General features: G+C 46.1%; 1 protein-coding gene across 5 annotated transcripts in view; it reads right to left on the reverse strand.

The window, feature by feature from the left end:
- LOC134969314 (EH domain-binding protein 1-like protein 1) overlaps positions 1-23,196 on the reverse strand; it is a 292,891-nt gene that overhangs the window by 153,095 nt on the left and 116,600 nt on the right. For all 5 annotated transcript variants that reach the window (XM_063945182.1, XM_063945181.1, XM_063945179.1 and 2 more), the window contains exon 2: positions 10,707-10,764. In XM_063945182.1, coding sequence (XP_063801252.1) covers positions 10,707-10,764 — 58 coding nt within the window. The remainder of the gene's footprint in view (positions 1-10,706; positions 10,765-23,196) is intronic.

Genomic DNA, 23,196 nt, shown 5'->3' on the forward strand with positions numbered 1-23,196 from the left:
GCTTGCGGTGATGCAGGGCAGTCAGGAGCAAGTGCTGACATCTTGTGACAGACTGAAGGAGCTGCCAACGATTACTGACATGTCTACTGTCACTGCATATGATGCTGTCACCGTTGAAAGAATGGTGGAGGATTATATCGGTGACAGCATCCAAGTAGGCTTGTCAGACAGTCCGTATATATACTGGCAGGAAAAAGATGCAATTTGGAGGCCCTTGCACAAACTGGCTTTATTTTACCTAAGTTGGCCCCCTCCAGTGTGTACTTCGAAAGCGTGTTTAGTGCAGCCGGTAACCTTGACAGCGATCAGCGTAGGAGGTTACTTCCACAAAATGTGGGGAAGATGATGTTCATCAAAATTAATTATAAATTCCTCCAGGAAGACCGTTACCAGCAATTACCTCCAGAAAGTACACAGGGACCTGTGATGGTGGATTCCAGTGGGGACGAATGAATACTCTGTGAGGATAAGGATGTACACACTGAATCGGAGGATGAGGTGGACATCTTGCCTCTGTAGAGCCAGTTTGTGCAAGGAGAGATTAATTGCTTCTTTTTTGGTGGGGGGATTAATTGCTTCTTTTTTGGTGGGGGCCCAAACAAACCAATCATTTCAGCCACAGTCGTGTGGCAGACCCTGTCGCCGAAATGATTGGTTTGTTAAACTGTGCATGTCCTGTTTATACAACATAAGGGTGGAGGGAAAGGCCCAAGGACAATTCCATCTTACACCTCTTTTTCTTTGCATTATGGTGGTCATTTCAAGTTGTTCGCTCGCTAGCAGTTTTTAGCAGCCATGCAAACGCTATGTCGCCTCCCACTGGGAGTGTATTTTAGCTTAGCAGAAGTGCGAACGAAAGGATTGCAGAGCGGCTACAAAGTTTTTTTGTGCAGGTTTAATGTAGCTTAAAACCTACTCAGCGCTTGCGATCACTTCAGACTGTTCAGTTCCTGTTTTGACGTCATTAACCCGCCCTGCGCTCGCCCGGCAGCCACGCCTGCGTTTTTATGGCACGCCTGCGTTTTTCTGAACACTCCCTGAAAACGGTCAGTTGACACCCAGTAAAGCCCACTTCATGTCAATCACTCTGCGGCAGCCAGTGTGACTGAAAAGCATCACTAGACCCTGTGTGAAACTACAACGTTCGTTGCAATAATACTTTGTGCGTGCGCATTGCGCCGCATACGCAAGCGCATTGCACCGCATATGCATACGCATGCCGCATACGCAAGCGCACAGCGAACGAATGTAGCTAGCGATCAACTCGGAATGACCACCTATGTGCACTCTTGGGCCCAGTTTTTAAAACTGCCATCCTGTCTGCCACTGCAGTGCCACTCCTAGATGGGCCACGTGTTTGTGCCGCCCACTTGTGTCGCTTAGCTTAGTCATCCAGCGACCTCGGTGCAACCTTTTGGCCTAAAAACAATATTGTGAAGTGTGAGGTGTTCAGAATAGACTGGAAATGAGTGGAAATGAATGTTATTGAGGTTAATAATACTGTAGGATCAAAAATAGCCCCAAATGTGATTTTAGCTGTTTTAATGTTTTGTTTTGTTTTTAATCCAGATCCAAAACCAAAACCCGAAAGGGTGGGTTTGGCAAAACCAATCTAGATCCAAAACACGAACAGAGATCAAGATCCAAAATCAAAACACAAAACCCGAAAAGTGTCCGCCACACATCTCTGTCTCTACTTTTGGCAGTGATACTGTATTCAGTAACAGAGACACTGGCCCTCATTCCAAGTTGATCGATAGCTGCTGTTGTTTGCTGCATAGCGATCATTTAAAAAAATGGCAAAACTATGCATGCGTATGGGCGCGATGCGCACACGTGGTGTACGGGTACAAAGAGCATCGTTGTTTAGCACTGCTTCTAGCGACGATTCCATTCGCACAGCCCATCGCAAGGAGATTGACAGGAAGTGGGAGTTTATGGGTGTCCTACTGACCGTTTTCTGGGAGTGTTTGGGAAAATGCTGGCGTGTCCAGGCGTTTGCAGGGCGGGTATCTGACGTCAATTCAGGGACCTTCGTCGCAGCAATCATTGCACAGAATAAGTAACTACTACAGGGCTGGTCTTGTTTTGCACAAAATGTTTTTGTACCGCTCGGCTGCACAGGCGTTTGCACTCTTGCAAAGTGAAAATTAGTGATGTGTTTTTTCCCTCTGCAACTGATGTATTCATACATTTTTGAAGGTAGGAGACACCTTCACCCTAATTTAGCACCCTGCCCCACCCACCCCTCTGATTTTAAATAGTCCAACACTCTAGCCTTTACATTTGGAATGAGCACACTGAGGTAAGACTCCTACATTTTGTTTAATATGGCAGTCCATAATGGGGGGAATTCTCTGGGGTGCGGGGCTCCCTGTGCCTGCCGTGGCTGGGTGTCCCTGGGGCATCGCAATTTAACACTATTTCATCACTCCATGGCCCTTATAGTTTGTTTTATATATATGTAACACCTTCACATAATTTTATTTTACTCCTCACATTATTCACACATGCAGCAACAGCTGCTCCTACCTCTTTAACCTTATATTTTTATCACTCCTGCGATGCCCTGGGGTTGTCTGGCTGGGTGGCTCTGGGGTGTCCTGCCCCCCGGACCTGAACCCCTATAGTTAGTGTTAGGGACTTACCCAATGAGAGGCTACCTTGATGCGGTGGGTAAGCTCATAGCCCTGGCCAGAAATATGCTAAGTGCCTCTGGTTACTACAGGTTGAGCTAGTGTGAGATAGTGCACCTGCTACCTTTTCCCTCTGTACACATCGCAAGGAGATTGACAGGAAGTGGGAGTTTATGGGTGTCCTACTGACCGTTTTCTGGGAGTGTTTGGGAAAATGCAGGCGTGTCCAGGCGTTTGCAGGGCGGGTATCTGACGTCAATTCAGGGACCTTCGTCGCAGCAATCATTGCACAGAATAAGTAACTACTACAGGGCTGGTCTTGTTTTGCACAAAATGTTTTTGTACCGCTCGGCTGCACAGGCGTTTGCACTCTTGCAAAGTGAAAATTAGTGATGTGCACCGGACATTTTTCGGGTTTTGTGTTTTGGTTTTGGATTCGGTTCCGCGGCCGTGTTTTGGATTCGGACGCGTTTTGGCAAAACCTCCCTGAAAAATTTTTGTCGGATTCGGGTGTGTTTTGGATTCGGGTGTTTTTTTACAAAAACCCCTCAAAAACAGCTTAAATCATAGAATTTTGGGGTCATTTTGATCCCATAATATTATTAACCTCAATAACCATAATTTACACTCATTTCCAGTCTATTCTGAACACCTCACAATATTATTTTTAGTCCTAAAATTTGCACCGAGGTCGCTGGATGACTAAGCTAAGCGACCCAAGTGGCCGACACAAACACCTGGCCCATCTAGGAGTGGCACTGCAGTGTCAGACAGGATGGCAGATTAAAAAAATTGTCCCCAAACAGCACATGATGCAAAGAAAAAAAGAGGCGCAATGAGGTAGCTGTGTGACTAAGCTAAGCGACCCAAGTGGCCGACACAAACACCTGGCCCATCTAGGACTGGCACTGCAGTGTCAGACAGGATGGCAGATTTAAAAAATAGTCCCCAAACAGCACATGAAGCAAAGAAAAAAAGAGGTGCACTAAGGTCGCTGGATGGCTAAGCTAAGCATCACAAGTGGCCGACACAAACACCTGGCCCATCTAGGAGTGGCACTGCAGTGTCAGACAGGATGGCACTTCAAAAAAATTGTCCCCAAACAGCACATGATGCAAAGAAAAATGAAAGAAAAAAGAGGTGCAAGATGGAATTGTCCTTGGGCCCTCCCACCCACCCTTATGTTGTATAAACAGGACATGCACACTTTAAGGAACCCATCATTTCAGCGACAGGGTCTGCCACACGACTGTGACTGAAATGACTGGTTGGTTTGGGCCCCCACCAAAAAAGAAGCAATCAATCTCTCCTTGCACAAACTGGCTCTACAGAGGCAAGATGTCCACCTCCTCCTCATCGTACGATTCCTCACCCCTTTCACTGTGTACATCCCCCTCCTCACAGATTATTAATTCGTCCCCACTGGAATCCACCATCTCAGGTCCCTGTGTACTTTCTGGAGGCAATTGCTGCTGGTGAATGTCTCCACGGAGGAATTGATTATAATTCATTTTGATGAACATCATCTTCTCCACATTTTCTGGAAGTAACCTCGTACGCCGATTGCTGACAAGGTGAGCGGCTGCACTAAACACTCTTTCTGAGTACACACTGGAGGGAGGGCAACTTAGGTAAAATAAAGCCAGTTTCTGCAAGGGCCTCCAAATTGCCTCTTTTTCCTGCCAGTATACGTACGGACTGTCTGACGTGCCTACTTGGATGCGGTCACTCATATAATCCTCCACCATTCTTTCAATGGTGACAGAATCATATGCAGTGACAGTAGACGACATGTCAGTAATCGTTGGCAGGTCCTTCAGTCCGGACCAGATGTCAGCACTCGCTCCAGACTGCCCTGCATCACCGCCAGCGGGTGGGCTCGGAATTCTTAGCCTTTTCCTCGCAGCCCCAGTTGTGGGAGAATGTGAAGGAGGAGATGTTGACGGGTCACGTTCCGCTTGACTTGACAATTTTCTCACCAGCAGGTCTTTGAACATCTGCAGACTTGTGTCTGCCGGAAAGAGAGATACAACGTAGGTTTTAATCTAGGATCGAGCACGGTGGCCAAAATGTAGTGCTCTGATTTCAACAGATTGACCACCCGTGAATCCTGGTTAAGCGACTTAAGGGCTCCATCCACAAGTCCCACATGCCTAGCGGAATCGCTCTGTTTTAGCTCCTCCTTCAATGTCTACAGCTTCTTCTGCAAAAGCCTGATGAGGGGAATGACCTGACTCAGGCTGGCAGTGTCTGAACTGACTTCACGTGTGGCAAGTTCAAAGGGTTGCAGAACCTTGCACAACATTGAAATCATTCTCCACTGCGCTTGAGTTAGGTGCATTCCCCCTTCTTTGCTTATATCGTAGGCAGATGTAAAGGCTTGAATGGCCTTTTGCTGCTCCTCCATCCTCTGAAGCATATAGAGGGTTGAATTCCACCTCGTTACCACCTTTTGCTTCAGATGATGGAAGGGCAGGTTCAGGACTGTTTGCTGGTGCTCCAATCTTCGGCACGCGGTGGCTCAATGCCGAAAGTGGCCCGCAATTCTTCGGGCCACCGACAGCATCTCTTGCATGCCCCTGTCGTTTTTTAAATAATTCTGCACCACCAAATTCAATGTATGTGCAAAACATGGGACGTGCTGGAATTTGCCCAGATGTAATGCACGCACAATATTGGTGGCGTTGTCCGATGTCACAAATCCCCAAGAGAGTCCAATTGGGGTAAGCCATTCTGCGATGATGTTCCTCAGTTTCCGTAAGAGGTTGTCAGCTGTGTGCCTCTTATGGAAAGCGGTGATACAAAGCGTAGCCTGATTAGGAACGAGTTGGCGTTTGCGAGATGCTGCTACTGGTGCCGCCGCTGCTGTTCTTGCTGCGGGAGGCAATACATCTACCCAGTGGACTGTCACAGTCATATAGTCCTGAGTCTGCCCTGCTCCACTTGTCCACATGTCCGTGGTTAAGTGGACATTGGGTACAACTGCATTTTTTAGGACACTGGTGACTCTTTTTCTGACGTCTGTGTACATTTTCGGTATCACCTGCCTAGAGAAATGGAACCTAGATGGTATTTGGTACCGGGGACACAGTACCTCAATCAAGTCTGTAGTTGCCTGTGAATTAACGATGGATACCGGAAACACGTTTCCCACCACCCAGGCTGCCAAGGCCTGAGTTATCCGCTTTGCAGCAGGATGACTGCTGTGATATTTCATCTTCCTCGCAAAGGACTGTTGGACAGTCAATTGCTTACTGGAAGTAGTACAAGTGGTCTTTCGACTTCCCCTCTGGGATGCCGATCGACTCCCAGCAGCAACAACAGCAGCGCCAGCAGCAGTAGGCGTTACACTCAAGGATGCATCGGAGGAATCCCAGGCAGGAGAGGACTCCTCAGACTTGACAGTGACATGGCCTGCAGGACTATTGGCTTTCCTGTGTAAGGAGGAAATTGACACTGAGGGAGTTGGTGGTGTGGTTTGCAGGAGCTTGGTTACAAGAGGAAGGGATTTAGTGGTCCGTGGACTGCTTCCGCTGTCATCCAAAGTTTTTGAACTTGTCAGTGACTTCTGATGAATGCGGTCCAGGTGACGTATAAGGGAGGATGTTCCTAGGTGGTTAACGTCCTTACCCCTACTTATTACAGCTTGACAAAGGCAACACACGGCTTGACAGCAGTTGTCCGCATTTCTGTTGAAATAATTCCACACTGAAGAGCTGATTTTTTTTGTATTTTGACCAGGCATGTCAATGGCCATATTCCTCCCACGGACAACAGGTGTCTCCCCGGGTGCCTGACTTAAACAAACCACCTCACCATCAGAATCCTCCTTGTCAATTTCCTCCCCAGCGCCAGCAACACCCATATCCTCATCCTGGTGTACTTCAACACTGACATCTTCAATTTGACTATCAGGAACTGGACTGCGGGTGCTCCTTCCAGCACTTGCAGGGGGCGTGCAAATGGTGGAAGGCGCAAGCTCTTCCCGTCCAGTGTTGGGAAGGTCAGGCATCGCAACCGACACAATTGGACTCTCCTTTGGGATTTGGGATTTCGAAGAACGCACAGTTCTTTGCTGTGCTTTTGCCAGCTTAAGTCTTTTCTTTTTTCTAGCGAGAGGATGAGTGCTTCCATCCTCATGTGAAGCTGAACCACTAGCCATGAACATAGGCCAGGGTCTCAGCCGTTCCTTGCCACTCCGTGTCGTAAATGGCATATTGGCAAGTTTACGCTTCTCCTCAGACGCTTTTAATTTAGATTTTTGGGTCATTTTACTGAGCTTTATTTTTTTGGATTTTACATGCTCTCTACTATGACATTGGGCATCGGCCTTGGCAGACGACGTTGATGGCATTTCATCGTCTCGGCCATGACTAGTGGCAGCAGCTTCAGCACGAGGTGGAAGTGGATCTTGATCTTTCCCTATTTTACCCTCCACATTTTTGTTCTCCATTTTTTAATGTGTGGAATTATATGCCAGTATCAATAGCAATGGCCTACTACTATATATACTGCGCACAACTGAAATGCACCACAGGTATGGATGGATAGTATACTTGACGACACAGAGGTAGGTAGAGCAGTGGCCTTCTGTACCGTACTGCTATATATTATATACTGGTGGTCAGCAAACTGTGCAAAACTGAAATGAACCACAGGTATGGATGGATAGTATACTTGACGACACAGAGGTAGGTAGAGCAGTGGCCTACTGTACCGTACTGCTATATATTTTATACTGGTGGTCAGCAAACTGTGCAAAACTGAAATGCACCATAGGTATGGATGGATAGTATAATTGACGACACAGAGGTAGGTAGAGCAGTGGCCTTCTGTACCGTACTGCTATATATTATATACTGGTGGTCAGCAAAATGATGCACTGTACTCCTACTATATACTACAATGCAGCACAGATATGGAGTGTTTTTCAGGCAGAGAACGTATAATACTGGTGGTCACTGGTCAGCAAAACTCTGCACTGTACTCCTCCTATATAATACTGGCGGTCCCCAGACCCCACAATAAAGCAGTGTGAGCACAGATATATGCAGCACACTGAGCACAGATATGGAGCGTTTTTCAGGCAGAGAACGTATAATACTGGTGGTCACTGGTCAGCAAAATTCTGCACTGTACTCCTCCTATATAATACTGGTGGACCCCAGTCCCCACAATAAAGCAGTGTGAGCACAGATATATGCAGCACACTGAGCACAGATATGGAGCGTTTTTCATCAGAGAACGTATAATACTGGTGGTCACTGGTCAGCAAAACTCTACACTGTACTCCTCCTATATAATACTGGTGGTCCCCAGTCCCCACAATAAAGCAGTGTGAGCACAGATATATGCAGCACACTGAGCACAGATATGGAGCATTTTTCAGGCAGAGAACATATAATACTGGTGGTCACTGGTCAGCAAAACTCTGCACTGTACTCCTCCTATATAATACTGGTGGTCCCCAGTCCCCACAATAAAGCAGTGTGAGCACAGATATATGCAGCACACTGAGCACAGATATGGAGCGTTTTTCAGGCAGAGAACGTATAATACTGGTGGTCACTGGTCAGCAAAACTCTGCACTGTACTCCTCCTATATAAAACTTGTGGTCCCCAGTCCCCACAATAAAGCAGTGTGAGCACACATATATGCAGCACACTGAGCACAGATATGGAGCATTTTTCAGGCAGAGAACGTATAATACTGGTGGTCACTGGTCAGCAAAACGCTGCACTGTACTCCTCCTATATAATACTGCTGGTCCCCAGTCCCCACAATAAAGCAGTGAGCACAGATATTTGCAGCCACCTGAATAAAACTGAGAGGACGCCAGCCACGTCCTCTCACTATCATTTCCAATGCACGAGTGAAAAATGGCGGCGACGCGCGGCTCCTTATATAGAATACGAATCTCGCGAGAATCCGACCGCGGGATGATGACGTTCGGGTGCGCTCGGGTTAACCGAGCAAGGCGGGAAGATTCGAATCTGCCTCGGACCCGTGTAAAAAGGGTGAAGTTCGGGGGGGTTCGGATTCCGACGAACCGAATCCGCTCATCACTAGTGAAAATACACTCCCCCGTGGGCGGCGACTATCAACTCGGAATGAGGGCCACAGTGGTAGCATCCCTTACAAAAAAACGGTGGTCTCCAAATCCCACAAGGGGGAGGGGGCAGGGAGACTGACTACGGTATCAACGTGTTACACGCTGCGATTTACAGCATGCCGTGCTAACAGTGTTTGCAATTTTATCAGTGAAATGCTGCAGAGACGCAGTGATACTGTAGAATGTCTTATAACTAAAGCTCTAGGGCATCTGCTTGAAATGACTACAGTACGTTGTAGCCAAGACTGAAAAAGGACTTTGATGTTTGCATTGAACTTACTGCGTGAGTTGTCATGTGTGGAAAAAAAAAATGTGTTCTTTTGTCTGTACAACCTGTGTGAGCTATACCCCACTGTGACTTTGTTCATGTAAATACAAGCGTGTGACTCCCAACAGCATGAGTTTTCATGTGTGAAAAAAATAAAAAATATGGACATAGTAATGTCACTGATCGCAATGTTTTTTTATTGTTTTATTTTTTTGTGTTGTGACTGTGTATGGTAGTTGTTCACTGTCCTTTTCAGTTGGCCAACAGTCAGCTCAATGCAAAAAGGGAACTTGCACTCGTGGTGCACTTCTCCAGCAAGAAAATGTACCTGCCCACAAGTCCAGGAAAGTGGTGGATTTTCTGGCCCATGAACGCAGTCAGGAGCTTGGTCATCCACAGTATAGCCCAGACCTGGCCCCTTGCGACTTCTTCATTTTCCTACAAATTAAGTGTAAGATGCGTGGGATTCGTTTCGAGTCACCAGAAGTGCAGTGGAGACCTTCATCCAGCATGCAGAAGACATACCTCATCAGACTGGTTCAGCTGCTTCACCATGTGGTTTGAGCACATGCAACTCTGCATAGACTCCTCTGGAGTCATTTTGTTACATTTTGAGAAAAAATGTATTTTAACTTTGTATGTAAATGCACGGTCTAGTCACATTATTATGACCACCAGCTAACAACCAGAGTAACCGCTGTGTGCAGCACGGACAGCAGCTAGACAGGCTGAACTGTTGTTTTAGACACACATCTGGTAGCCCCCAGGTTCATTTTGACGGTGAGCTGCTCCACTGTACCAAGTCAGTCTGCCCTCATGCAGCTTCGTTGCCGATGTTCACCTCTCACATCAATGGCACATGGTGCTCCACAGTTTCCACGTCAGTAATTCGCAGTGGTGCCATTTGTCCAGTCACGATACACCTTCACGACAGCAGCATGCGAACAGTTTACAAACTGCACTGTTTCAGATATACTGCCACCCTTGTCCCGAAAGCCGATATTCACACCTTTTTGCAACTTGGATAAATTGCCCCTTTTACCCATGACAGCAATGAGTGATATGTGTGCAGATGGCCTATAGCACACCTTATATACCCACAAAGCCAGCGCATAACACATGACGTACTTCATGGGCTACGCGCTGCCAACGTCAAATGTAGGAAGTGGTCATAATAATGGGACTGAACCATGTATAATACTTTTTGTGCTTTCAAAAACTTATTGCCCACCCTCATAATGTATATCAAACATTGGGTTAATAGAAAGCACCTCTCTATGAATCTGAAGATCCAATTAATACAGTATGTCACATCTACTGGGTCCATAGTTTGAAAGTCTTTGTGAAGAATATATGGTTCACTTGACTCTTGATGTGCTGTACTAGCTGCTCTGATGTACAAGGGACCACAATTGTTTCATATGTGCAGCTGATGCAGATTTAGCACATGCACAATGCGACAAACCTTACGCAACATGACTGTACAACTACAAAATGCACTTGCATCCAATTCTAAATGATACCCTAAACCAGCATGGTTGGTAGCTCCCTCCCCCCTCCAAAAAAATCCCCCAAAAATCCCAAAACAAAACATATAAATAGTTATAATGATTAAAACAATGACAGATGAAGAAGTATAAGAGAGTGAATGGAAGGGCAATAACTGAAGCCACTATCAGATATGGGTACCTTAGAGGAGACTCTCCTGTTTCTTCTAGTCCACACAACGACCACTTTATCTGGCTGCCTGGAAATAAAGAGTAAAAGGCAATTAGCACAAGTCCAGAGGAAATACAAAGGAATTTGGAAATCAGGGCTGCAACCAGAGTAAGAGAAAGAGACAATGATGTAAATGTAATAAGAAAAACACACGGTGATGTGAGAGAACACACAAGGTAATGCACAAGGGGTATGTACTAATAACCTAAATGTCATATCAGTATTTGTAACATTTACATTTGAGTATTTGCTAAATGTAGGGACTGATTTAAGGTGCATACACACTTGCTGATAAAATGACGACGGAACAGATTTTCACCCTCCCTGAGCGACGTCGTTCACTTTCTCACCAAGTGTGTATGCCGGCGACAACGACTGATGCGCAGCACCTTGGGTCGTTAATGACCCTCGGTGTCGGTGGTGCATGCCTGCTCAATGTGGACTGTCATCCAGGACCTGCCTGCATAGCCTGGCCGCTGCGTGACGTCACTGAGCGATATGAACGGTCATATCACTCAGTGTAAACGGCCAGCCACCCGGTCCAGGAGGGGAAACATAGAGCGACATCGTCTAGTGTGTATGCACCTCTGTTTTGCAGATTGATCTAGCAATGTTTAGCACTGTGCATGTTCTGTAGATAAGAAAACACGAATTAGAGCAACTACAGGCATTTCAGAGTTTCTGGGGTATATGCAATTGCGGTCGAATTGCCACAAATGTCTAAAAATGGGGCATTTTCGACGCAAATTTTTTTTCGACAATGCAATACAGTACTTTTCGACAAAAAAACGGACGTTTCAGATTCAACTTTTTGAAATTCGACAGTTGTCAAATTCGACATGTCTGCAATGGTAAAAATGCGGCTTTTCGACAAAAGTATATTTAATTGAAGAATGTCGATTCGACAACAGTGCTTTTCGACAGTAATTTCGTCAATTTCATTCCGCCTCACTTTGCTGGTGGAATCTAATAAAAATTTTAAAAAACATGTTTTTTTTGTGTTTTTTTTTATTGCTAATAACATATCTATTTATATTAGAAGGGATTATGTACTTGGTTTGTCTATTAGGAGACACAAGTATTATTTCTATATTTTTTAAAAGAATATATATTTTTTTTAACTGACTAAAATAATATGGAGAGATCAGAGCATGGTTTTCAGTGGGAAGGGGTGGGAATGGGTTAAAATCAAGAAAAAAATGTGTGGGGTCCCCCCTCCTAAGCATAACCAGCCTCGGGCTCTTTGAGCCGGTCCTGGTTGTAAAAATACGGGGGGGGGGGGGGGGGGGGGAATGACAGGGGATCCCCCGTATTTTCACAACCAGCACCGAGCTCTGCGTCCGGTCCTGGTGCCAAAAATACAGGGGACAAAAAGCGTATAGGTCCCCCGTATTTTTAACACCAGCACCGGGCTCCACTAGCAGGAGAGATAATGCCACAGCCGGGGGACACTTTTATACTGGTCCCTGCGGCCGTGGCATTAAATCCCCAACTAGTCACCCCTGGCCGGGGTACCCTGGAGGAGTGGGGACCCCTTAAATCAAGGGGTCCCCCCCCTCCAGCCACCCAAGGGCCAGGAGTGAAGCCCGAGGCTGTCCCCCCCATCCATGGGCTGCGAATGGGAGGCTGATAGCCAAGTGACACAAAGAAAGAATATTGTTTTTTGTAGCAGAACTACAAGTCCCAGCAAGCCTCCCCCGCAAGCTGGTACTTGGAGAACCACAAGTACCAGCATGCAGGGGGAAACGGGCCCACTGGTACCTGTAGTTCTACTGCAAAAAAAATACCCAAATAAAACAGTACACGCACACCGTGAAAGTAAAACTTTATTACATACATGCCGACACACACATACTTACCTATGTTGACACGAGGTTCGATCCACTTCTCCAAGTAGAATCCACAGTGTACCTGAAAATAAAATTACACTCACCAAAATCCAGTGTAGATCTGTCCTCTTCTTTTTTGTAATCCACGTACTTGGCAAAAAAACAAACCGCATATACCCGGACCACGCACTGAAAGGGGTCCCATGTTTACACATGGGACCCCTTTCCCCGAATGCCGGGACCCCACATGACTCCTGTCACAGAGGGTCCCTTCAGCCAATCAGGGAGCGCCACGTCGTGGTACTCTCCTGTTTGGCTGTGCGCGTCTGAGCTGTCAGACGGCACATCGCACAGCCGCTCCATTATCTTCAATGGTGGGAACTTTGCGGTCAGCGGTGAGGTTACTCGCGGTCAGCCCGGTAAGCTGTGTAGTGTAAACGGAAGCCATGTCCCGTTCACAGTGAATGGAAGGGCGGAACTGGGAGATCAGCAGCAGCGTCACCAACCCGGCAATGTGCCGGGTTGGTGGAGCTAGTATAGAAGGGGGCTGTAGCACGTGTCGCAGCCGTGTCAGGCTCCCGGCTGCGACCCGTGCTACAAGTGGAAAAGGGGTATTAGTGAGTCGGGGTATAAGGAATCAAATACCTTGGACCCTGGCTTTGTAGGGCTTTAAAATTCAGTAAATCAATCTTGAAATAGATTAACCATATTATAGGCGGTTAGTGAATGGAATGGAGAATAGGAATTATGTGGCCGGTGTAAGGATGATTAGGTAACAGCCTGGCAGCTTACTTTTGTACCAGTGCAGTGGCAAGCAGTGCAGTTCTCTTGCTAGGAGACCTAGGTACAGTGCTTTGCAGTAGCCGTGTGCAGGGCCGGATTAAAGGAGGGGCAACAGGGGCGGTAGTCCCGGGGCCCTCATACATTAGGAGCCCCCACACACTGCTCCCTGAATAATACACTGGCAGGGTATTGTTAAAATCAGAGCACAGCATTTAGCTGTGTCTCCATTATCCCTTATTTAGTCGCTGAGGAGCTACAGTGCAGTGGTGCACAGAGAGTCTTGCGGGAAGTCAAATCCTGCAAAACACTCACAGCTACAAAGCCGCCCATGGCCCGCTGGATACGGTATCCGGTCTCTAGGTTGACAAGACTTAGGTTGACCACTATTGGTCAACAGTAAGTAGGTCGACATGGTTTCTAGGTCGACAGGGACTCTAGGTCGACATGTTCTAGGTCGACATGACAAAAGGTCGACATGAATTTTTCACATTTTTTGTTGTTCATTTTTTTAAACTTTTCCATACTTTATGATCAACATGGACTACAATTTGAAATGGTAACCTGTGCCAAGCGCAGCGGTAGCAGAGCGAGGCACCTTGCCCAAAGCATGGCGAGCGAAGCGAGCCATGAGAGGAGACACGGTGCACTAATTGGGGTTCCTGGTCACTTTACGAAGAAAATTACACCAAAAAAAGTGAAAAAAACTCATGTCGACCTTATGTCATGTCAACCTAGTACATGTCGACCTAGAGTCCCTGTTGACCTAGAACCCATGTCGACCTACTTACTGTCGACCAATGGTGGTCGACCTAGACACTGCCGACCTAACTCTTGTCGACCCTCCATACCACACCCGCTGGATACAGATGGGAGGAAGCTTAGCGAGGCCACGGGCAGCTTGGCCGGATTGCCCAGACCCCTGTAACCCAGAGCCTGCTGTTTTGCCAGTGACCCCCTTAGTAGCGCTGAGCGGTTCTAGACTGTCCTCCACTTAAAGACAGAGAGTCTGTCAAGACTCACTGGTGAGTAGCAGTAGTGGGGGAGTTGTGTCATATAGGGGACAATTTGTGGCATAATGGGGACATTGTGGTATATGGGGGACACTGCATGGCTTAATAGGTAGACGCTGTGCATCATATTATTGGGGCATTATATGGCATATGGGGGCACTATGAGACACAATGTAATTTTTTGGGTAGGGTTCCCCACAAATGACTTGTCCTGGGGCCCCACAATCTTTAATCCGTCCCTGCCCGTGTGTAATGATACAAATGCATTTATGAGTGTAGACAGATCTTCTGAGGGAATGTAGTGCTTGATGCTGGCTAGGATCCTGAGATAAAATAATAAGGATTTGGCCAGGGCTGATGTATAAGTATAAAGACACAATCCAGGACAACACAAAGATTTAACACATGATCATTGTTTACCAAATCTGTATCCCCAAGCTTATGTCAAGTTGGCTGAAAAAGCACTACTGTAGTCTTGCTGATTGAAGGTAAGCGCCTAACATAAGAATCTCTGTTTTCTAAGGATGCACTCACAGGCAAATCAGACACTCCTCCACTCCAGGAGCTCAACTAGACAGTCATTTAGGATTGGCATTGGGTTCTCAGTAGCCGGAAATAAAAGACAGGAACAGTTGTGTGTCATCTGCATACATAGGTGTGCGCAGAAGGTGGGGGGGGGGGGGGGGGTGACTGGTGCACCCCCCTTACACACGCCTGTAACTGAGTCATTGCCAAGCTTACAGTTCTATTCCTGACTGTGTATGCCCACCCACACTCTACGCACGCCAGCACAGACCGCCCGCTCACTACGGCCGTCCGCCTGCTCGCTATTCCCGCCCACCCCCGCTCTCTACACCCACCCATCCCCGCTCTCTACACATGCGCCCGCCCTCCACCCGCCGCTTCCCTCTCTTCTCCAGTCCGCTATGCCCGGTCAGCAGGCTTGGTGATAGGGGAAGAGACACGCCGCTGCAGGAGCAGTAGAGGGTGCATTTGTCAGCTGCACCCGCTACTGGAACCCACATGTGAACAGGACTGCAGGGAAGGAGGGGGTGAAGGAGAGAGAAAGGACAGCAGTAGTTGTCTATGCATGGAGTGGCAGGCGGCGAGGAGCGCTCAGCTGCGCGCGCACCCACAAGTAATGTATAATGTATATTATATAATGTATTTGGAGAGGCACTGTGTCACATAATGTGTGGGGGAGCACTGTGTGGCATATGTGTTTAGGGTGCACTGTGTATTATATAATGTGTTTGGGGGGTACTATGGGGTCTATTAAGGCCAGGGCATAATGTGGCGTAATGTGAATTTTGCCTCATACCGTGTAGTGTAATGTAAATTTTGGCTCATATCGTGCAGCGTATTGTAAATTTTTGCCTCATACTGTGTGGCGTAATGTGAATTTAGGCTCATACCGTGTGGCGTAATGTGAATTTTATCTCTTACTCTGTGGCGTAATGTGAATTTTGGCTCATATCGTGCAGCGTATTGTAAATTTTGGCTCATACTGTGTGGCGTAATGTGAATTTCGACTCATACTGTGTGGCGTAATGTGAATTTCGGCTTATACTGTGTGGCGTAATGTGAATTTTATCTCATACTGTGTGGCATAATGTGAATTTTATCTCTTACTGTGTAGCGTAATGTAAATTTCGGCTCATACTGTGTGGCGTAATGTGAATTTTGGCCCTCATTCCGAGTTGTTCGCTCGCTAGCTGCTTTTAGCAGCATTGCAAACGCTAGGCCGCCGCCCTCTGGGAATGTACCTTAGCTTAGCAGAATAGCGAACGAAAGATTAGCAGAACTGCTACTAAATAATTTGCTGCAGTTTCTGAGCAGCTCCAGACCTACTCCTAGACTGCGAACATCTCAGTCCGTTTAGTTCCTGGTTTGACGTCACAAACACGCCCTGTGTTCGGCCAGCCACTCCCCCGTTTCTCCAGCCACTCCTGCGTTTACCTGGCACGCCTGCGTTTTTTAGTACACTCCCTGAAAACGGCCAGTTTCCGCCCAGAAACACCCACTTCCTGTCAATCACACTACGATCACTCGAGCGATGAAAAAACGTCGCTCGAGCTTGTGTAAATCTACAAAGTTTTGTGTGAAAGTACTTAGTGCATGCGCGCTGCGTACCATGCGCACGCGCATTTTTTTACTTAATCGCTGCACTGCGAAAATCGGCAGCGAGCGAACAACTCGGAATGACCACCTTTATCTCTTACTCTGTGGCATAATGTGAATTTTATCTCATACCGTGTGGCGTAATGTGAATTTTATCTCTTACTCTGTGGCGTAATGTGAATTTTGGCTCATATCGTGCAGCGTATTGTAAAGTTTTGGCTCATACTGTGTGGCGTAATGTGAATTTCGGCTCATACTGTGTGGCGGAATGTGAATTTTATCTCTTACTCTGTAGCGTAATGTGAATTTTATTTCATACTGTGTGGCATAATGTGAATTTTATCTCTTACTGTGTGGCGTAATGTAAATTTGGGCTCATACTGTGTGGCGTAATGTGAATTTTATCTCTTACTCTGTAGCGTAATGTGAATTTTATTTCATACTATGTGGCGTAATGTGAATTTTATCTCTTACTGTGTGGCGTAATGTAAATTTTGGCTCATACTGTGTGGCGTAATGTGAATTTTATCTCATACTGTGTGGAGTAATGTAAACTTTATCTCATAATGTGTGGCATAATGTGAATTTTATCTCATACTGTGTGGCATAATGTAAATTTTGGCTCATAGCATGTGGTGTAATGTCAATTTTGGCTACCATGTGGCGTTTTATAAATTTTGGCGCATACCGTCTGGCGTATTGTGAATTTCGGCTCATACTATGTAGCGTAATGTGAATTTTATCTCTTACTGTGTGGAGTAATGTAAATGTTGGCTCATACTGTGTGGCATAATGTGAATTTTATATCATACTGAGTAGCATAATGTGAATTTTGCCTCATACTGTGTGGCATAATGTGAATTTTCTCCCATACTGTGCGGAATAATGTGAATTTCGGCTCATACTGAGTGGCGTAATGTGAATTTTGGCTTATATCATGTGGCATAATGTGAATTTTGGCTCATACTGTGTGGAGTGATGTAAATTTCGGATCATTCCGTGTGGCTTAATGTGAATTTTGGTTAATACTGTGTGGCGTAATAAGAATTTCAGCTCATACCGTGTGGCATAATGTAAATTTTGCACTAAGGCTCTCCACTCTCTAGTTCCACCACTAGGTCAGAGAAAGGTTGGGGAAGTGTAAGTAGCAATAGGGTGCAGCGGCAGCAAGGACTCAGAATTATGCCGTAGCGGACAGTCAGTAGTGGCTACTGGTCGCACCATTATGTTTCATTTTATTTCTCTGGGGTGTATTGTATCTCCTTGTATTATTAGGAACTAGGGATAAATTAGATTATGCCATGGATGTCCTTAAGAAAGACTATAGGGAATTAGGCAAGAAAATAAAGGCAAGGACATCTAAGGTAATATTCTCAGAAATATTACCAGTGCCACGCGCTAGCCCAGGAAGGCAGAGGGAGATCAGGGAGGTAAATGTGTGGCTTAGAGACTGGTGTAGGAAGGAGGGGTTTGTGTTCTTGGAACACTGGGCGGACTTCTCAGTCAGGCGCCATCTTTTTTGTCGTGATGGATTGCACCTGAATGAGGAGGGAGCTGCGGTGCTGGGGGGTAGGATGGTTAGAAGGTTGGAGGAGCTTTTAAACTAGGAGCCTGTTGAGAGGGTTTAGCTAGAATCTACGGGACAAACAGGGAGAACAGTAAAGATCGGGTAAGGAACAATTTGGGGGATGAGAAGGGGGGAGCGAAAGATCAGCAGGCAAGGGTATCTGCATGGGTATTGACACCAGATTTACGGACACAGGTATTGTCCGAGATATACCAAATTTATTACCAATGGATGAGTATTCCACAACAATATGGAATATAGAAAAGGATGTCCAAAGCATAAGGAAAGATACTAACATCAGGGGGCGGGACATAGAAAGACTTATTACGTCAAATAGTGCTAGTAGTGAGGAAGGAGGTATTAAATATGATGGGGGTGGTAATGGAGGGAGGAGATTAATAATAGGTAGGAGTAATTCAAGAAAGACACTTGTAAATACAGATAAGATACCATTAAAACAAACCGTCAAGGGAAACACTAAGCTAAAATGCATGCTTGCGAATGCAAGAAGCCTATCGGGTAAAATGGGAGAATTGGAATGTCTTGTATCAAAATTCCAATACGATATTATAGGTATTACGGAAACATGGTGGGACGACTCTCACGACTGGGTTGCATTTTTGGAGGGTTATTCTTTTTTTAGGAGGGATAGGGCTACCAAAAGGAGAGGAGGGATATGTCTCTTCGTTAAACCATCTCTTTAACCATGCATAATAGATACTATCTACAAGGGGATTGGAGATAACGTGCAGTCGCTATGGGTTGAGATCACAAGTGAGGGCACTGAAGCAAAGAAACTAGTCATTGGCACGTGTTACAAGCAACCGGATATCAGCATACATGAGGAGGAGGAACTCTTACAGCAAATATAAAAAGCAGTAGGAATGGGGGACATCCTAGTGTTAGGAGACTTTAACTATCCTGATATAAATTGGAGGAACGATTCATGTTTAAAAACTAGGAGCAGCAGGTTTTTAAATACATTGAAGGATCAATTCTTAACTCAATTAGTCGAGGACCCAACTAGAGGTAAAACTATTCTGGACCTAGTTATTACCAATAATGTGTACATTATATCAAACATTAAAGTTGGGGAGACCTTGGGAAACAGTGATCACTATATGATCACTTTTGACATCAGTTTCAAGAAAAATAGCTATAAGGGAGCAACCAAAACATTCAACTTTAGAAAAGCTAATTTCAATATGCTGATACGGGCACTAAACGGCATTGACTGAAAAGAGTTGTTTCATGGCAAGGACACTTCGGAAATGTGGGATGCTTTAAAAGGGTTGCTTGAAAGCAATATTCACAAATTAATTCCAATGAGCAGTAAACGCAGGAGTATAAAGCACAAACCAATGTGGCTTAATAAGGAGGTCAAAGAAGCAATGGCTAATAAGAGGCGTGCTTTTAAAACATTTCAATCTAATGGAGGGGAGGAGTCATTCCGGTTTTACAAGGAATGCAATAAAAGATGCAAAAAAGTAATAAGAGCAGCTAAAATTGCAAACGAAAAGCAAATTGCTATAGAGAGTAAAACAAATCCTAAAAAGTTTTATAAATATATAAACAGCAAAAGGTTGAAGAAGGAGAACGTGTCCCCATTAGAAGATGAATTGGGATCATTGACAAACGATGACAAATTAAAAGCGGAAATATTGAACACATTTTTTTCGTCAGTATTCACCAGGGAGGATGCACAGGTGACAGTAGTGCTTAACAACAGTGAAGGTAATGACTCTTGGCTTGATACCTGTTTCAGTGAGGAAGTAGTCCTGGAGAGACTAAACAAAATAAAGATTAATAAATCACCAGGCCCAGACGGTTTTCATCCGAGGGTTATTAAGGAGCTTAGAAAACAGCTAGCAAAACCCCTATACCTGATTTTCAATAGTTCGATTAGATCAGGCATGGTACCAAAGGATTGGCGCATAGCTGAGGTAGTGCCTTTATTTAAAAAGGGAACTAAAAATAATCCTGGAAACTATAGACCAATTAGTTTAACCTCTATAGTTGGTAAAATATTAGAAGGCATTTTGAGGGATAGCATAGAGGAGCACCTACAGGCAACTAAGCTTATTACTAAAAGTCAGCATGGGTTTGTAAGGAACAGATCATGTCAAACCAACTTAATTAGCTTCTACGAGGAAGTGAGCAATAATCTTGACCATGGAAAAGCAGTGGACGTGGTTTACTTAGATTTTGCAAAAGCCTTCGATACAGTGCCACATAGGAGACTGGTCCACAAATTAAGGGAACTTAGCCTAGGAAATACTATTTGTACATGGATAGGTAATTGGCTGGATAACAGGGTACAACGAGTAGTAGTCAATGGGATGTTCTCCAGCTGGGCACCAGTAGTCAGCGGAATACTACAAGGGTCCGTTCTTGGCCCACTGCTGTTCATTATATTTATTAATGATCTAGGAATAGGCCTGGAAAGCACAGTGTCAATCTTTGCAGACGACACTAAACTGTGTAAGGAAATTAACTCAGAAACCGATGTGGAGTCTCTACAGAATGACTTAGTTAAAATAAGAATTTACTTACCGATAATTCTATTTCTCATAGTCCGTAGTGGATGCTGGGAACTCCGTAAGGACCATGGGGAATAGCGGCTCCGCAGGAGACTGGGCACAAAAAGTAAAAGCTTTAGACTAGCTGGTGTGCACTGGCTCCTCCCCCTATGACCCTCCTCCAAGCCTCAGTTAAGATACTGTGCCCGGACGAGCGTACATAATAAGGAAGGATCTTGAATCCCGGGTAAGACTCATACCAGCCACACCAATCACACTGTACAACTCGTGATCTGAACCCAGTTAACAGTATGATAACCGTAGGAGCCTCTGAAAAGATGGCTTCCAACAATAAACAACCCGATTTGTTTGTAACAATAACTATATACAAGTATTGCAGACAACCCGCACTTGGGATGGGCGCCCAGCATCCACTACGGACTATGAGAAATAGAATTATCGGTAAGTAAATTCTTATTTTCTCTGACGTCCTAGTGGATGCTGGGAACTCCGTAAGGACCATGGGGATTATACCAAAGCTCCCAAACGGGCGGGAGAGTGCGGATGACTCTGCAGCACCTAATGAGAGAACTCCAGGTCCTCCTCAGCCAGGGTATCAAATTTGTAGAATTTAGCAAACGTGTTTGCCCCTGACCAAGTAGCTGCTCGGCAAAGTTGTAAAGCCGAGACCCCTCGGGCAGCCGCCCAAGATGAGCCCACCTTCCTTGTGGAATGGGCTTTTACAGATTTTGGCTGTGGCAGGCCTGCCACAGAATGTGCAAGTTGAATTGTACTACAAATCCAACGAGCAATCGTCTGCTTAGAAGCAGGAGCACCCAGCTTGTTGGGTGCATACAGTATAAACAGCGAGTCAAATTTTCTGACTCCAGCCGTCCTGGAAACATATATTTTCAGGGCCCTGACTACGTCCAGCAACTTGGAGTCCTCCAAGTCCCTAGTAGCCACAGGTACCACAATAGGTTGATTCATGTGAAACGCTGAAACCACCTTAGGGAGAAATTGAGGACGAGTCCTCAATTCCGCCCTATCCGAATGAAATATCAGGTAAGGGCTTTTATAGGATAAAGCCGCCAATTCTGATACGCGCCTGGCTGAAGCCAGGGCCAACAGCATTACCACTTTCCATGTGAGATATTTCAAATCCACTGTGGCAAGTGGTTCAAACCAATGTGATTTTAGGAACCCTAAAACTACATTGAGATCCCAAGGTGCCACTGGAGGCACAAAAGGAGGCTGTATATGCAGTACCCCTTTGACAAACGTCTGAACTTCAGGCACTGAAGCCAGTTCTTTCTGGAAGAAGATCGACAGGGCCGAGATTTGAACCTTAATGGATCCTAATTTTAGGCCCATAGACAATCCTGCTTGCAGGAAATGTAGGAAACGACCCAGTTGAAATTCCTCCGTAGGGGCCTTCTTGGCCTCACACCACGCAACATATTTTCGCCAAATGCGATGATAATGTTTTGCAGTTACATCCTTCCTGGCCTTGATCAGGGTAGGGATGACTTCATCTGGAATGCCTTTTTCCTTCAGGATCCGGCGTTCAACCGCCATGCCGTCAAACGCAGCCGCGGTAAGTCTTGGAACAGACAAGGTCCCTGCTGGAGCAGGTCCTTCCTTAGAGGTAGAGGCCACGGGTCCTCCGTGAGCATCTCTTGCAGCTCCGGGTACCAAGTTCTTCTTGGCCAATCCGGAGCCACGAGTATCGTTCTTACTCCTCTCCTTCTTATGATTCTCAGTACTTTTGGTATGAGAGGAAGAGGAGGGAACACATATACCGACTGGAACACCCACGGAGTTACCAGAGCGTCCACCGCTATTGCCTGAGGGTCCCTTGACCTGGCGCAATATCTGTCCAGTTTCTTGTTGAGACGGGACGCCATCATGTCCACCTTTGGTTTTTCCCAACGGTTTACAATCACTTGGAAGACTTCTGGATGAAGTCCCCACTCCCCCGGGTGGAGGTCGTGTCTGCTGAGGAAGTCTGCTTCCCAGTTGTCCACTCCCGGAATGAACACTGCTGACAGTGCTATCACATGATTTTCCGCCCAGCGGAGAATCCTTGCAGCTTCTGCCATTGCCCTCCTGCTTCTTGTGCCGCCCTGTCTGTTTACGTGGGCGACAGCCGTGATGTTGTCCGACTGGATCAATACCGGTTGACCCTGAAGCAGAGGCCTTGCTTGACTTAGGGCATTGTAAATGGCCCTTAGCTCTAGGATATTTATGTGAAGAGACGTTTCCATGCTTGACCACAAGCCCTGGAAATTTCTTCCCTGTGTGACTGCTCCCCAGCCTCTCAGGCTGGCATCCGTGGTTACCAGCATCCAATCCTGAATGCCGAATCTGCGGCCCTCTAGAAGATGAGCCTTCTGTAACCACCACAGGAGAGATACCCTTGTCCTTGGAGATAGGGTTATCCGCTGATGCATCTGAAGATGCGATCCGGACCATTTGTCCAGCAGATCCCACTGAAAAGTTCTTGCATGGAATCTTCCGAATGGAATCGCTTCGTAAGAAGCCACCATTTTTCCCAGGACTCTCGTGCACTGATGCACTGACACTTGTCCTGGTTTTAGGAGGTTCCTGACTAGCTCGGATAACTCCCTG

Source organism: Pseudophryne corroboree, chromosome 11 (genome assembly GCF_028390025.1).
Source record: "Pseudophryne corroboree isolate aPseCor3 chromosome 11, aPseCor3.hap2, whole genome shotgun sequence".
Classification (NCBI taxonomy): Eukaryota; Metazoa; Chordata; class Amphibia; order Anura; family Myobatrachidae; genus Pseudophryne; species Pseudophryne corroboree.